The sequence below is a fragment of the Bos taurus genome, chromosome 3 (assembly GCF_002263795.3).
Source record: "Bos taurus isolate L1 Dominette 01449 registration number 42190680 breed Hereford chromosome 3, ARS-UCD2.0, whole genome shotgun sequence".
Classification (NCBI taxonomy): Eukaryota; Metazoa; Chordata; class Mammalia; order Artiodactyla; family Bovidae; genus Bos; species Bos taurus.
In genome coordinates this window covers 108,338,160-108,353,220 of record NC_037330.1, presented here as the reverse complement: position 1 = coordinate 108,353,220, position 15,061 = coordinate 108,338,160, and the positions used below count along the sequence as shown (strand labels likewise).

Here is a 15,061-nt window from a genome sequence, read left to right as displayed (position 1 = left end):
TACTCCTTAAATTAGAAGGAATTCCCTGACGGTCCAGGAGTTAGGACTCCACGCTCTCACGGACAAGGACTTGGGTTTGATCCCAGGATGGGGAACTAAAATCCCATAAACCATGCAGGTTCAGCCAAAAAAATAAAAATTAAAAAAAATTACTATTAGGTATGAGGGATATGGGCTTCCTGTGCACACACACATACACAGATCTCAGTAATCCTAACTGGCCGAGACGTCGGGCTTCTGCTGGCACCGTGGTTTCCTCCGCAGATGGACACTTACCGGTACTGAAAGACGGCATGCTGCTTTGAACAGGAGGGGTGATCGATGGGAATGTCTGCGATGCGGCGGTGCCGGCCCAGGAGGTAAGCGCTCTGCCGGTGGATGTACATCACTGGAAGCACTTCATCGTTTTTAAAGGGGTAGAGACGCCACCGTTTTTTGGGGATACGTGCTTCCGGGGGCTCGCTGTATTTAATAACTACACCCCGAAAGGTGTTAGTGTCCTCAAGAAGTGCCCCAGAAAGTTCGAAGCTGGGCTTCTCTTTAACAGGCACCTCTCTGTCCTTGTTGTTGCCTCCAGGTCCAGGCCGAGGCAGCGCGTCCTGAGACGCGTTACTGCCGGCGCTAACTTCGTTCTTCTGGCGGTGCTCGCGGCGCCGGGTGTTGTGGAACTCCCGCTCGGCTTCCTGAGCCTGAAGGTTCTGAGCATCTCGATCACGTCCCTGAGGCTGCCCGCTGCCAGGCCTCTCGCCTGAGCTTCTCCTCTGGTGGGAATGGCCGCGGTGCCTGTCTCGGTCACTGTTCCGAGCTCGCTTGTGTTCCTGTCCTGAGGGTTCTCGGTGTGGCCGATCTTCCCGGCCTCTCCGAGGATGGTCCTCACGTTCCTGAAATTCAAACAGATTCAGGAAAGTAAAGCCAGTTCATGGTCTCTAAACAGAGCTGCATTCGAGAAGTCATTTCTGATTTGGCGTTCAGAGCAAAATGTCCCACAGAAATAAGGTTACCAGTGGTGGTCATGTTCGCTTGCAAGGCTACCACCCAGTGAAAGTGTTAGCCGCTCAGTTGTGTTTGACTCTTTGCGACCCCACAGACTGTAGCCTGCCAGGCTCCTCTGTCCATGAGATTTCCCAGCCAAGAATACTGGAGTGGGTTGCCATCTCCTTCTCCAAGGTATCCCAGGCTGCTGCCCAAATATAGCTCTAACAGCACACGCCCAGGTTCAGAGCCTGAGAAACAAGAATACCTACAGGCAAACTTAGGGAAAAAACAACTCACAGAGAGAATTAAGTAGTCACATACAAGATAATGCAGTTCAGTTCGGTCACTTAGTCGTGTCCAACTCTTTGCGACCCCTTGGACTGCAGCACGCCAGGCCTCCCTGTCCATCACCAACTCCCGGAGTTTACTCAAACTCATGTCCATTGAGTCAGTGATGCCATCCAACCATCTCATCCTCTGTTGTCCCCTTCTTCTCTTGCCTTCAATCTTTCCCAGCATCACGGTCTTTTCAAATGAGTCTGCTCTTTGCATCAGGTGACCAAAGTATTGGAGTTTCAGCTTCAACATCAGTCCTTCCAATGAACATTCAGGACTGATTTCCTTTAGGATGGACCGGCTGGATCTCCTTGCAGTCCAAGATAATTACATAAAGAAAAAAGCTACCTTTCTCTTATGCCAGAAATGAAAATGTATTAATAGTAATTTTGAAAGATCTTATTTCAACAGTAACAAATATTACTCAATACCTAGGAATAAAATTAAAAATTATATAAGAAGAAACCTGTAAAAATTTACTGCAGCTGACCCTTGAACAATGAGGGGGCTGGGGCACAGGGGAACCAATCCTCCAGGCAGCTGCAGTCAGCCCTCTGTATATACGGTTTCCCTATACGTGGTCCCTCTGTATTTGAGGGTCTACACCTGCAAATTCAACCAACTCAGGACACGGTGTACTGCAGCCTCCACTACTGAAAACAATCTGCATATACGTGGACCAGTGCAACTCAAACCCATGTTGTCCAAGGGTCAATTGTAACAGATATATTTTTTAAAGATTTGAAGAAATGAAGAAACATACCAAGGCTTCTTTAAAAAAGTACTGAAAATCAGCCTAGTAGGATAATGGGCAAATGATAGTAATAAGCAATTTTCAAAAGAAGTATTAATAAATACCTAATGAACACATGAAAATAGGTTTATAGCTAAAGTATCAGAGTTCAAGAGGGGGACCTGCCACTATGAAGTGAGGCTCCCCTCCTGGGAAGGGGTAGAGAGGAAATCCCAAGCATCAGGACTGGGACCTTGCCCCGAATTCCTCGCCAACCCTCATCCCTAGCCCTTGCCTCAAGGCCTTCTCCCTACCATCCATAGAGGTCAAGTAGGGGTCTGTTTGCTCAGAGCAGACCCAGTTTTCCTAGACCTCCTAACCTCCAAAGACAAGTACCAAGGGGGAGGGAGCCTCAGACACCCATCCCTCCTACCCCAAGACATTCACAAGCTTGCCACCACCGTCTGCCTTGAGTTCACCAGAATTAATCTCATTATCCCCTTTCAGTTCAGTTCCGTTCAGTCCCTCAGTCATGTCCGACTCTTTGCGACCCCATGAATCACAAAGGCCTCCTTGTCCATCAACTCCCGGAGTTTACTCAAACTCATGTCCATGGAGTCGGTGATGCCATCCAGCCATCTCATCCTCTGTTATCGTCTTCTCCTGCCCCCAATCCCCCCCAGCATCAGGGTCTTTTCCAATGAGTCAACTCTTCGCATGAGGTGGCCAAAGTATTGGAGTTTCAGCTTCAGCATCAGTCCTTCCAATGAATACCCAGGACTGATCTCCTTTAGAATGGACTGGTTGGATCTTCTTGCAGTCCAATAGACTCTCAAGAGTCTTCTCCAACAGTTCAAAAACATCAATTCTTCGGTGCTCAGCTTTCTTCACAGTCCAACTTTCACATCCATACATGACCACTGGAAAAACCATAGCCTTGACTAGATGGACCTTTGTTGACAAAATAATGGCTCTGCTTTTCATTTATTTTTTTATTTTTTGGCTCTGCTTTTTAATACGCTATCTAGGTTGGTCATAACTTTCCTTCTAAGGAGTAAGCGTGTTTTAATTTCATGGCTGCAGTCACCATCTGCAGTGATTTGGGAGCCCAGAAAAATAAAGTCTGACACTGTTTCCATTGTTTCCCCATCTATTTCCCATGAAGTGGTGGGACCAGATGCCATGATCTTCGTTTTCTGAATGTTGAGCTTTAGGCCAACTTTTTCACTCTCCACTTTCACTTTCATCAAGAGGCTTTTTAGTTCCTCTTCACTTTCTGCCATAAGGGCATATCTGAGGTGATTGATGTTTCTCCCGGCAATCTCGATTCCAGCTTGTGCTTCTTCCAGCCCAGCGTTTCTCATGATGTACTCTGCATAGAAGTTAAATAAGCAGGGTGACAATATACAGCCTTGACATACTCCTTTTCCTATTTGGAACCAGTCTGTTGTTCCATGTCCACTTCTAACTGTTGCTTCCTGACCTGCATATAGGTTTCTCAAGAGGCAGGTCAGGTGGTCTGGTATTCCCATCTCTTGAAGAATTTTCCACAGTTTATTGTGATCCACACAAAGGCTTTGGCATAGTCAATAAAACAGAAATAGATGTTTTTCTGGAACTCTCTTGCTTTTTCGATGATCCAGTGGATGTTGGCAATTTGATCTCTGGTTCCTCTGCCTTTTCTAAAATCAGCTTGAACATCTGGATATACACAGTTCACGTATTGCTGAAGCCTGGCTTGGAGAATTTTAAGCATTACTTTACTAGCGTGTGAGATGAGTGCAATTGTGCGGTAGTTTGAGCATTCTTTGGCATTGCCTTTCTTTGGGACTGGAATGAAAGCTGATCTTTTCCAGTCCTGTGGCCACTGCTGAGTTTTCCAAATTTGCTGGCATACTGAGTGCAGCACTTGCACAGCATCATCTTTTAGGATTTGAAATAGCTCAACTGGAATTCCATCACCTCCACTAGCTTTGTTCATAGTGATGCTTTCTAAGGCCCACTTGACTTCACATTCCAGGATGTCTGGCTCTGGGTGAGTAATCACACCATCGTGATTATCTTGGTCATGAAGATCTTTTTTGTACAGTTCTTCTGTGTATTCTTGCCACCTCTTCTTAATATCTTCTGCTTCTGTTAGGTCCATATCATTTCTGTCCTTTATCGAGCCCATCTTTGCATGAAATGTTCCCTTGGTATCTCTAATTTTCTTGAAGAGATCTCTAGTCTTCCCCATTCTGTTGTTTTCCTCCACTTCTTTGCACTGATCTCTGAGGAAGGCCTTCTTATCTCTCCTTGCTATTCTTTGGAACTCTGCATTCAGATGCTAATATCTTTCCTGTCCTCCTTTGCTTTTTGCTTCTCTTCTTTTCACAGCTATTTGTAAGGCCTCCTCAGACAGCCATTTTGCTTTTTTGCATTTCTTTTCCATGGGGATGGTCTTGATCCCTGTCTCCTGTACAATGTCATGAACCTCCATCCATAGTTCATCAGGCACTCTATCAGATCTAGTCCCTTAAATCTATTTCTCACTTCCACTGTCTAATCATAAGGGATTTGATTTAGGTCATACCTGAATGGCCTAGTGGTTTTCCCTACTTTCTTCAATTTAAGTCTGAATTTGACAATAAGGAGTTCATGGTCTGAGCCACAGTCGGCTCCTGGTCTTGTTTTTGCTGACTGTATAGAGCTTCTCCACCTTTGGCTGCAAAGAATATAATCAATCTGACTTCAGTGTTGACCATCTGGTGATGTCCATGTGTAGAGTCTTCTCTTGTGTTGTTGGAAGAGGGTGTTTGCTATGACCAGTGCGTTCTCTTGGCAAAACCATGTTAGCCTTTGCCCTGCTTCATTCCGTATTCCAAGGCCAAATTTGCCTGTTACCCCAGGTGTTTCTTGACTTCCTACTTTTGCATTCCGGTCCCCTATAATGAAAAGGACTTCTTTTCTGGGTGTTAGTTCTAAAAGGTCTTGTAGGTCTTCATAGAACCATTCAACTTCAGCTTCTTCAGTGTTACTGGTTGGGGCACAGGCTTGGATTACCGTGATATTGAATGGTTTGCCTTGGAAACGAACAGAGATCATTCTGTCGTTTTTGAGACTGCATCCAAGTACTGCGTTTCAGACTCTTTTGTTGACCATGATGGCTACTCCATTTCTTCTGAGGGATTCCTGCCTACAGTAGTAGATATAATGGTCATCTGACTTCCAACTTGCCTTGATTCATGGAATTACCCCTTTTATCCCTGATTAAATGAGTCACCGTAAGAAGTCACAGACTCCGGGCCATCACTTCCATCTCCCTTGTACTCTAATTCCCATAAGGCTCTGTATATGATGGATTCTGCCCCCAAATTCCACCCTTTTTCAACTCCTAAAGCCACTGTACTTTCTATTTCTTCTGGAAATGGGAAGCTTGGCAAAACCAACCTACATCCTCCACGTCTTCTCAGACAGTTCCTGTCTCTGTTCACTCTGCCTGAGCACTGTTCCCCCACAGCTCTCTCAAAGGAGCTGGTTTTCTCCTTCTGACCTCCCCTCAGCTCCCGCCATCTTCAGGCCTGGACATATGGCAGGCATTGCCCTTTCTTCTCACTGCCAATTCTAAAACATTCCCCACCTTTTTCTTTTTCCCTAAAAAGATGCGGCAGCAAAAAAAAAAAAAAAGATGCGGCAGCGAATCTCATGTAAGACTACTGTCACCCATTACTCTCACTGTTGCTGTCATTTACTAATCCTAAATCATGTCCCTTCACTTTATACCAGTTTTACTTCTAGCTCAAGTCATTCTCTCCAGCGTTACCCTTGCTGATATCAGTACCATGCTGACCTCTCCATTCTTCGCGTTTCTCTCTTCCCATTATCTTACCTGTCACCTCCTTTCTCCTCAGCCACTCACCTCATTGTTACACAGACCTTTTCACTTCTAATAACTGTAGCCCCTCCATTATTTCACTTTCAAGCAGTCCTCTTTCTGCCCATCTTCCCAGCTCACATTTTACCCAACTCTAACAATCATCCCAGTAAGACTCATCCCAGCCTTTGATACTCTCGCCTCTGCAAAGTCCCTCACTCTCTTGATGCGCTCTCTTCCCTTCCCCTCTAACTGAAATTCCAGGGTCAAGCAGTATGATCACTCCCTCAATCCCCTGTCCCATGCCATTCATGCTGCACTGTCCTGGCAAAACCACAGCCAGCATCAAGCACACTGAAGTGGCAAGAGAAAAGCACAAGCCATCTTGACGGGTCCCACCTTGGTCCTACCTCAGAAGCATGACCCAAGGCTCCTTAATGATGCCCAGCAAACATCCTACATTTTCTTCAACTATTCCTCCTCCCAGATGACTGTTTCAGCCCTTCCCTCTCTCCCTGCATAGCCCTCTACATCTCTTATTTACTCAGAAGGGCTTTTCTATGTCTGCCCACCTACCAGTATCTACACCCATTTACTGTTTTCCCTTCCTGTGCCTGTAAGGAAACTATCTGTGCTTCTATCTAAAGCTGATTCCCACACCTGGGAGTCTCCCTCTCATCCAGAATATCTCTGCAGTGATTCCTGCCTCTCCTGTACACAATCTACTTCCCTGATCTGCACTGAACCACTCCTGTCAGCACAGGCGTCTGCTCTTTTCCAAAGCCCATTTCCCATGTTGGCTTCCACTCTATTTCTTCACTCTCTGAGTAAAATTCCTTAGAAGAGTTTGGTGTTAATCAGTCCCCAATTCTTTTTCCATCTTTTTTTTAATTCTCCAATTAGGCTTCATCCTTACTACTCCACTAAAATTGCTGGTCAAGGTCACCAATGACCTACATGTTGCTAAATCCAATGGGCGATTCTGTCTTCATTTCTAGTACATGTATGTATACTAGGCAAAATCAGTAGAAACTTTGGAGAGAATACGACAAATTACATAACCAGACAACACAAAATAATTAACATTTCAACATACACTCTCAACTATTGATAAATCAAGTAGGATAACAGATACAATATGATTCTTTTTGTTAATTAACATCTTTGCACAGAATACACACACACACCAAAATATAAAGGAAAAGAAGAGAACATAAGCATTATAGAACGTTGAAGTATAAATACCAAACTATTAAAATGGTGACCTCTGGGGATTGAGGAGGTTTTTTTTGTTCATGGGGAGGGGTGTGATTCTGGGGCTAATGACAGAAGTAACCATATACTATGTAAACCATACTCTCACTTTTTATTTTACAGACTTCCATGTTATGATGATGAATAAGCAATTGACAAATTTTTTCCTCAGGTTTCCACAATCCTGTCCCCCACCTCCTTTAAAAAAAAAAAAAAAATACAGTTGATTTACAATGTTGTATTCATTTCAGGCATATGCAAAGTATTCTGTTACACACATAGACACATTCTTTTTCAAATTCTTTTCCATATTAGGTTATTAAATTATATTGAATATAACTCTGTGTTGAACTTTTTTTTTTTTAATGGTGGCTGAGTAGTGCAGAAAAGAATATCTCTAAGTACAAGTCAGAGGCCGTATGTGCTCTTACAATCCAGGTGAAAGTCACTGATTTTCAACTGCCTATCAAGTCCTCAATTCCCTCTGTTGAGAACCATTTCCAAGTTTCTAGCTGATACAAACAAAGTCAGCTTTTTAAGAGATTATTTGAGGTCAGAAGGGGAGTTAGCATAGATAAGCAAACTAAGACACTCCAAAGTAACATTAATCACAAAACAGTTCCATGTGGTAGGCCCCAGGATTTACTATAAGTTGCTGATTTAGAAACCAGAGGTAAAAAACCACAAGCTGAAAAAAGTGTAACACACACACCTTTCTCCAGGGGATCTTCCTGACCCAGGGATAAAACCTAGGTCGCCTACACTGCAGGCATATGTTTGCTGTCTGAGCCACCAGGGAAGCTCCTTTATGTGTGTGTATATATACATATATATATATATATAAAAATAAAACAATCAGGGAGTAAAATGGTGGTCACTAGGAGATGGGAGGTAGGAGGACAAGACTGATGGTATTTAAGGATACTAACTAACGAATAGTAAATAAGCCATAGATAGAGATCTAATGCCCAGAAAAATGAATATAGACAGTAACACTACTCTATAATGATGTAACTTGGTAAATACTGCTTCCATAGCAATCATATTACAATTTATAAATGTATCCAACTAACAGGCTACGTACTGTACCTTTTAAATCTACAAATGTTAACAGGCCAAAATTATTAAATCATAACCGTGGCAAGTTGTACAAACACACACACAAAGCTACAAGTGGTTTGAGAGGTTTGATCTGGGTATTGTGGTTCCAGTGGCTGAATTCTGAGATAATGAAGGTGATGGCTGACCAACTCATACAACAGATCATCAGGACTGGCTTTGAATCTTTTTAGGTAGCAGGAAGTTGGCTCAAATTCACAGGCAAATCCATTTTGTTAATGCCAGTGTCTCTATTTGCACTTTGTAACCCAGAGGTTCTTTAAAGAGAAGACTGAGGACTTCCCTGGTGGTCCAGTGGTTAAGAATCTGCCTGCCAATGCAGGGAACATGGGTTTGATCCCTGGTCCGGGAAGACTCCACATGCCACAGGGCAACTAAGCCTGCATACCACAACAAGAGTGTAGCCTCTGCTCACTACAACTAGAGAAAGTCCACACACAGCAATGAAGACCCACAGCAATGAAGACCCAGCACTGTCAAAAATTTAATAAAACTTATAGGAAAGAGCACAAGACATGACTGAACGCCTGTCCCTGGGGACTAAGGACAGGGCAGGAGTGCCTGCTCTGACTGTTCTTGCTCAACTCAGTGCCAGAGTCCCAGCCATGCAGCAAGGGGAAATAAAATGAACATGCTTTGTAAAGGAAGACAGACAGAACTGCCCCTGTGCAGACATGACTATCTATGTAGAAAATCCCAAGTTTTAGGTTGGGATTTATTTAGGCAAAATAAATGAGTTCAGTAAGGTCACAGGATATAAGATAAACATACAAAAATTGATCATATTTCTATGTGTTAGCAATGAACAAGTAAATACTGAAATTCAAAATATCACTTAATGGTAACTTAAAAAAATTACTTAAGTGCAAATCTAACAAAACGCATACAGGACTTGTACACTGAAACACTGATAAAAGAAATCAAAGATCTAAATAAACAGAGACACATCTATATTCAAAGACTGGAAGACTCTATAATTTTTTAAAAATTCTCAAAAAGTACAAGTTTAATACAATTTCAATCAAAATCCTAGCAAGTTTTCTTTATAGATATAAACAAGATTGTTCTAAAATGTATATATGGAAAGACAAAGGAACGAGAATTCCTAAACAATTATTTATTTATTTGGCCATGTCCTGCGGCATGTGCCGTCTTAGTTCTGCCCAGCCAGGGGTCAAACCTATGCCTCAGAGTCTTAACCACTGGCCTACCAGGGAAGCCCCAACAATTTTTAAAAAGAAGAAAGTGAAAGAATCAGTCTGTCCGATTTTAAGACTTCTTATATAGCTACAGTAATCAAGACTGTGGTACTGGCAGAATGACAGACCAATGGCACAGAACAGAGGACCCAGAGATAAAGGCACACACACACTTTCGATTTTTGACAAAGCAAAAGCCATTAAAGGGAGGGGAATCGCCTTTCAACACCTAGCGCTGGAGTAAATGGAGACCCATGGGTGGAAAGGAAGTTTGGTTTAAGGCTCCTGCCTTACATTCAAACAAACTCAAGACAGATCATGGACTTTAAATGAACATTAAAGAAAAAACATATCTTCAGGTTCTAGGGTCAGGGAAGTTCTTAGACATAACACCAAAAGTATAATCTGTAAAAGGAAAAACAGACAAGCTGAACTCCAAACAAATCAAAAACTTTTGCTCTGAGGAAAACTCTTTTAAGAGAATGAACAGACAAGATACAGACGGAAAGAAAATATTGGAAAACCTCTCACTCCAAAAAGGCCTGGTACCTAAGAATATATTACCAAAAAAAAAAAAAAAAAACAACTCTTAAAATTCGATAGTAAAAAAACCCAAAACAATCCAACTAGAAAATAGGCCAAAGATCTGAAGAGACATTTTACCTAAAAGGAAATACAGATGGCAAATAAACACATGAAAACATGCTCAACATTGTTAGCCACCAGGGACACGCAAATTAAAAATCACAGTATCACTATCACTTGTCAGAATGGTCAAAATGGTCACAATACCAAATGCTGGATCACTCACATTATAAAAAGGGATAGCCACTGTAGGGACTGAATTGTGCCCCCTCCAAATTTATATACTGAAGTCTCAACCCCCACACCTCAGACTGTAACCAGATTTTTTGCAGGTAAGGTCTTTGAAGAACTGATTGAGTTAAAATGAGTAAGGCCCCAATCCAATATGGCTGATGTGGTTAAAGAAGATGTGAGTCAGAGATGGGAGCGCACAGAGGGAAAGACTGTGAGGACCCAACAGAGAAGGCAAGCCAAGGAGAAAGGCCTCAGGAGAAACCAAACTGCTGAAACTTTGATCTCTGACTTCTAGCCTCTAGAACTGTGTGAAAATTAATAGTTTCCATTGTTTAAGGCAATCAGTCTATGGTATTTTGTTATGGAAGACCTGGCAAACTAACATAGCATTCTGGAAAACAACTGATTTCTTAGGGGAAAAAACGGAGAAGGCAATGGCACCCCACTCCAGTACTCTTGCCTGGAAAATCCCATGAACAGAGGAGCCTGGTAGGCTGCAGTCCATGGGGTCGTGAAGAGTTCGACACGACTGAGCGACTTCACTTTCACTTTTCACCTTCATGCATTGGAGAAGAAAATGGCAACCTACTCCATTGTTCTTGCCTGGAGAATCCCAGGGACGGCGGAGCCTAGTGGGCTGCTGTCTATGGGATCACAAAGAGTTGGACACGACTGAAGTGACTTAGCAGCAGCAGGGGGAAAAAAAAAAAAAACACGCGACTACCACACCATCTAGAAACTGCACTCCTGGGCATCTATCCCAGAGAAACGAAAACTTATGTTCACACAAAAACCTGTACAGAAATGTGTACACAGCAGTCTTATGTCTAATAGCCAAAAACTGCTAACAACCCAGATATACTTTAATGGGCAAATGGTTAAATCCATACCACTGAATACCATTCAGCAATAAAAAGGAAGCAACTACAGACAAAAGCAACAATATAAATGAATTCCAAAAGAATTTAGCCAAGTGGAAAAAGCTAATCCAGAAAGGCTACATACTGTGTGATTCTATTTATATAGCATTCTTGAAGAAACAAAATTACAGAAATGGAGAAGTGATTAGAAGCTGCCAGGAGTTGGAGGGGTAAGGGTGGGAGGGAACTGGGTGTGATATAAAAGAACTACTTGAGGAATCCTGTGGTGATGGAAATGTTTTTGTATCTTGACAGAACTGATGTCAACATTTTGGGTGGGATACTGTTCTATAATTCTGTAAGATGTTACTATTGGGACAAACTGTTGCTTTACAACTGCATGTGAATCAACAATTATCTCAAAATAAAAAGTTTAACAAAGAAAGAAGAAAAAAGAAAGAAAGAAAGCCCAGTTTTTGGAGAAGCCCACTGCAGGTACAGGACACATCCACAGCACTTGAGCTAGGATGGAGAGGCGCTAGGTTTGGAGCCAGTGGCAAACATCTCAGTCCACTTACCTGCTTTACTTTGATTGCTGAGTGGTGAGGACTTCGGCTTCTCTTACTCCGGGGAGACTTGCTTCTTCTCCCTGAGGATTTGTTTTTCTTTTTGGCTGGGGACCTGTTCAGAAAATGGTACACACATTTATCTCAACTTTCATTCCCTCATACAAAACAGCTCCAAGTGTCAGGCGTACCCAACTAACACAAACACCATGTCTTTGCTGATCACGCTAAAAGAATCAGGAGCTTCACTTTTCTGGTCCTATGTCTTCCACATACGTAACTGCCTACTGGAACTTCTCACTTAGATATCTGACAACTCTGGATTCCCAACCACCCAAGACACTTTTCCTGTTTTCTGCCAGCTGGGTAATTAGTGCCACCATCCACCTTGTTCCTCAGGCAAAAAACCTAGAAGTCACCCCGATTCTTTTTCTCCCCTGGACAAACAGCCCCCCATGCTCCTTCCCTACACAATCACAATTTATCAGCAAAGTCTCTGGCTCTATCTCCTGGCTCTCCAAAGTCATTCCTACCACTCTCCTTGATTACTACACTGGATTTCTCCTCCCACCCCCATTTCTAGAAGAACACAATTAATTCCACTTCAGGTTCTGTGTATGGGTTGTTCCCTCTGCCTAGATCTTCAACAAGGCAGATTATTCCTATCATTCAGGTCTTAGGTCAAATAGCAGACTTTTCAGACAGCAGCTCAGGGAAAACCACCTCCCTCCACTCTCTCACTACCACATTAACCTACCCTCAAATACTTGTTACTAACTGAGACTACTTTTCCAAATTTGCTTGTTACTTTGTCTCAGGGCTAGAGCACCATCTAGGAGCACCATCTAGAGGCAGACCATCTAAGTTCACCCTTGCAGCCCCAGAACCTAGGACGTTCTTCTTCCCCAACCCTTCACTATTTTCAATTTTATCTGCGTATAATTCTACACTATTTTAAGTCAAATTCCACATATTACACGTTTGTATGTATTTTTTTTTAATGTTTCATATTTTCCCACATTATTTTATAACCTAGAATGGTCTTTAGCACATAATAGGTACTCAGTCCAAAATCACTGCAGATGGCAATTGCAGCAATGAAATTAAAAGACGCTTACTCCTTGGAAGTAAAATTATGACCAACCTAGATAGCATATTAAAAAGCAGAGACATTACTTTGCCAACAAAGGCCTGTCTAGTCAAGGCTATGGTTTTTCCAGCGGTCATGATTGGATGTGAGAGTTGGACTATAAACAAAGCTGAGCACCAAAGAATTGATGCTTTTGAACTGTGGTGTTGAGAGTCCCTTGGACTGTAGGGAAATCCAACCAGTCCATCCTAAAGGAGATCAATCCTGGGTGTTCATTGAAAGGACTGATGTTTAGTCTGAAACTCCAATACTTTGGCCACCTGATGCGAAGAGCGGACTCATTGGAAAAGACCCTGATGCTGAGAAAGATTGAGCGCGGGAAGAGAAGGGGACGACAGAGGATGAGATGATTGGATGGCATCATCGACTCGATGGACATGGGTTTGGGTGGACTCCAGGAGTTGGTGACAGACAGGGAGGCCTGGCATGCTGCGGTTCATGGGGTCGCAAAGAGTCGGACAAGACTGAGCGACTGAACTGAACTGAAAACTACGTCGAATGAATGAATAAATGAAGGTGTCTATCAAGAGACATTCTCTCCCCGCAAGAATATCAGGTAGATTGCCTAGGCCCTCGATATGTAAACTTCTTGGGACAGATAATTGAAAAGATAACGCCTGCACTCCATTTGCAGGCAGATGGGGAAAATCTTAAATTTAAATTATCACTGCTATCAACTGGACTATATTCGGTGAAATGCTGGGTACACAGAAATGAAGGGGCGAGAGACTGCGCAACAGGCATTGAGCGCTTAACATCCAGCTGCAACCCAAGTGTTAGGTACCGGAGTAAACATTCTTCCACACAAGCACAACTGGTCACTTCCATCGCTTTAGGATTAAGTCCAAGCTGTCGCGTTCCTCGTTCAAGGTGCGTTTCTGGCGCTAGCCCTGTCCTCCCTTCTCAACGAGCCCTATCTAAGACCCACCCCGGGATGCTTCCCACCTACCGGCTACCTCCTCGGGCTCGGTTCCCGCGGTGACTTGGGCGGCCCGACTCGCCGGCCGGTGGGGACGGGCTACCGCCGGAGGAATCCGGACGGCGGTGGACCGGAGGCGCGGACTCCGGGCTGAGTCGCTCCTGCTTCACCACTACCGCCGGCGCTATCCCCACCATGTCCCCGTCCCTGTGCCTTCGCCGGCTCCCCCGCTCCCGCTCGCTCTTCACCTCCTTCATGCCGAGAGGTCTGCGGAGCCAAGGAAAATAGGTCCGTTGCCCTCCTGTCCCAAAGGAAATGACGGACTTGCCTCCGGGACTTCCGCTTCCGGCTGCGCGCTCTCCCAGAAGCCCTTGCAGCGGAGATAACGTGACAAGATTCCGAAGTGGGCGGGGCCTTAGTGACCCGACTCGAGAGGCGGGAGATTCAAGTTTCAAAAGCAAACTTAGGGAAAAGCTCCTATCAAGGATGGCTTCCCTGGTGGCTCAGACGGTAAAGAATCCACCTGCAATGCGGAAGGCCTGGGTTGGGAAGATCCTCTGGAGAAGGGATCGGCTACCCACTCCAGTATTCTGGATACTCCAGTTAGTATCCTGGAGAATTCCATGGACAGAGGAGCCTGGCCCGGATACACGACTCAGCAACTTTCACTTCACTCACTTTCAAGGATGTTTAACTAGTAATTACTAAACAGAGACAACCTGCACTCCCAGCGGTAGGAAAGATGTTCTGTCGCCATTCGCAATGCTATTTATAAGAAAAGTGAAAGTGTCCGACATGGCAGGAAGATTCTTTACCGCCACCAGGGAAGCCCATTTGAATTACAGTTTGCTATTTACAAACTATATGACAAATGGAAAAAAAACCTGACTTGTTAAACGAAATTGTACACGGATTGTGATTACATTTACGTTTGGAGACACCAAGGAAAAAGGAAGAAAATGCAATCACAGATGGCAGCCCGTGGGCAAATCATTAGCATTTCCCCTCTGTTCCTCCACTATCTGATACGTTGTCATTTCTCCATTTAATTAAAAACAAATACCTTTTAAAACGTGGGAACTTCAGATGCCTTCCACTGAGAATCTTTCCCAACCCTTCGCTAAGGAGTCAGAAGACTCCCCATTTTGCAGATGACAAAATGGAGGGTCAACGAAGATGGCAAGCATCTAATTCAAATTGCGAGCTAGACGCAGCACAGGGATTCAGAACTGATGTTTTTCTCCCTGCTTCCAAGAGTACCGAGGCGACCTGTTGAGC

The 15,061-nt window shown here is 43.7% G+C and overlaps 1 protein-coding gene and 1 long non-coding RNA gene across 3 annotated transcripts in view; one reads left to right on the top strand and one right to left on the bottom strand.

Annotated features, from left to right (window-relative positions):
* The window catches only part of LOC132344943 (uncharacterized), a 16,516-nt gene extending 16,166 nt beyond the window's left edge, over positions 1-350 (top strand). The window contains exon 3 of the long non-coding RNA XR_009494030.1: positions 265-350. This is a non-coding gene — a long non-coding RNA (uncharacterized lncRNA). The remainder of the gene's footprint in view (positions 1-264) is intronic.
* The window catches only part of SNIP1 (Smad nuclear interacting protein 1), a 17,405-nt gene extending 2,344 nt beyond the window's left edge, over positions 1-15,061 (bottom strand). The window contains exons 1-4 of one of the 2 annotated variants that reach the window (XM_059884592.1): positions 14,847-15,061; positions 13,814-14,050; positions 11,727-11,829; positions 277-881 (exon numbers count right to left, since the gene is read on the bottom strand). In XM_059884592.1, coding sequence (XP_059740575.1) covers positions 277-881; positions 11,727-11,829; positions 13,814-14,040 — 935 coding nt within the window. In that variant the 5' untranslated portion in view covers positions 14,041-14,050; positions 14,847-15,061. Of the gene's footprint in view, positions 1-276; positions 882-11,726; positions 11,830-13,813; positions 14,051-14,846 lie in introns of those variants that run through there. The other variant, NM_001205924.1, reaches the window with a different exon arrangement.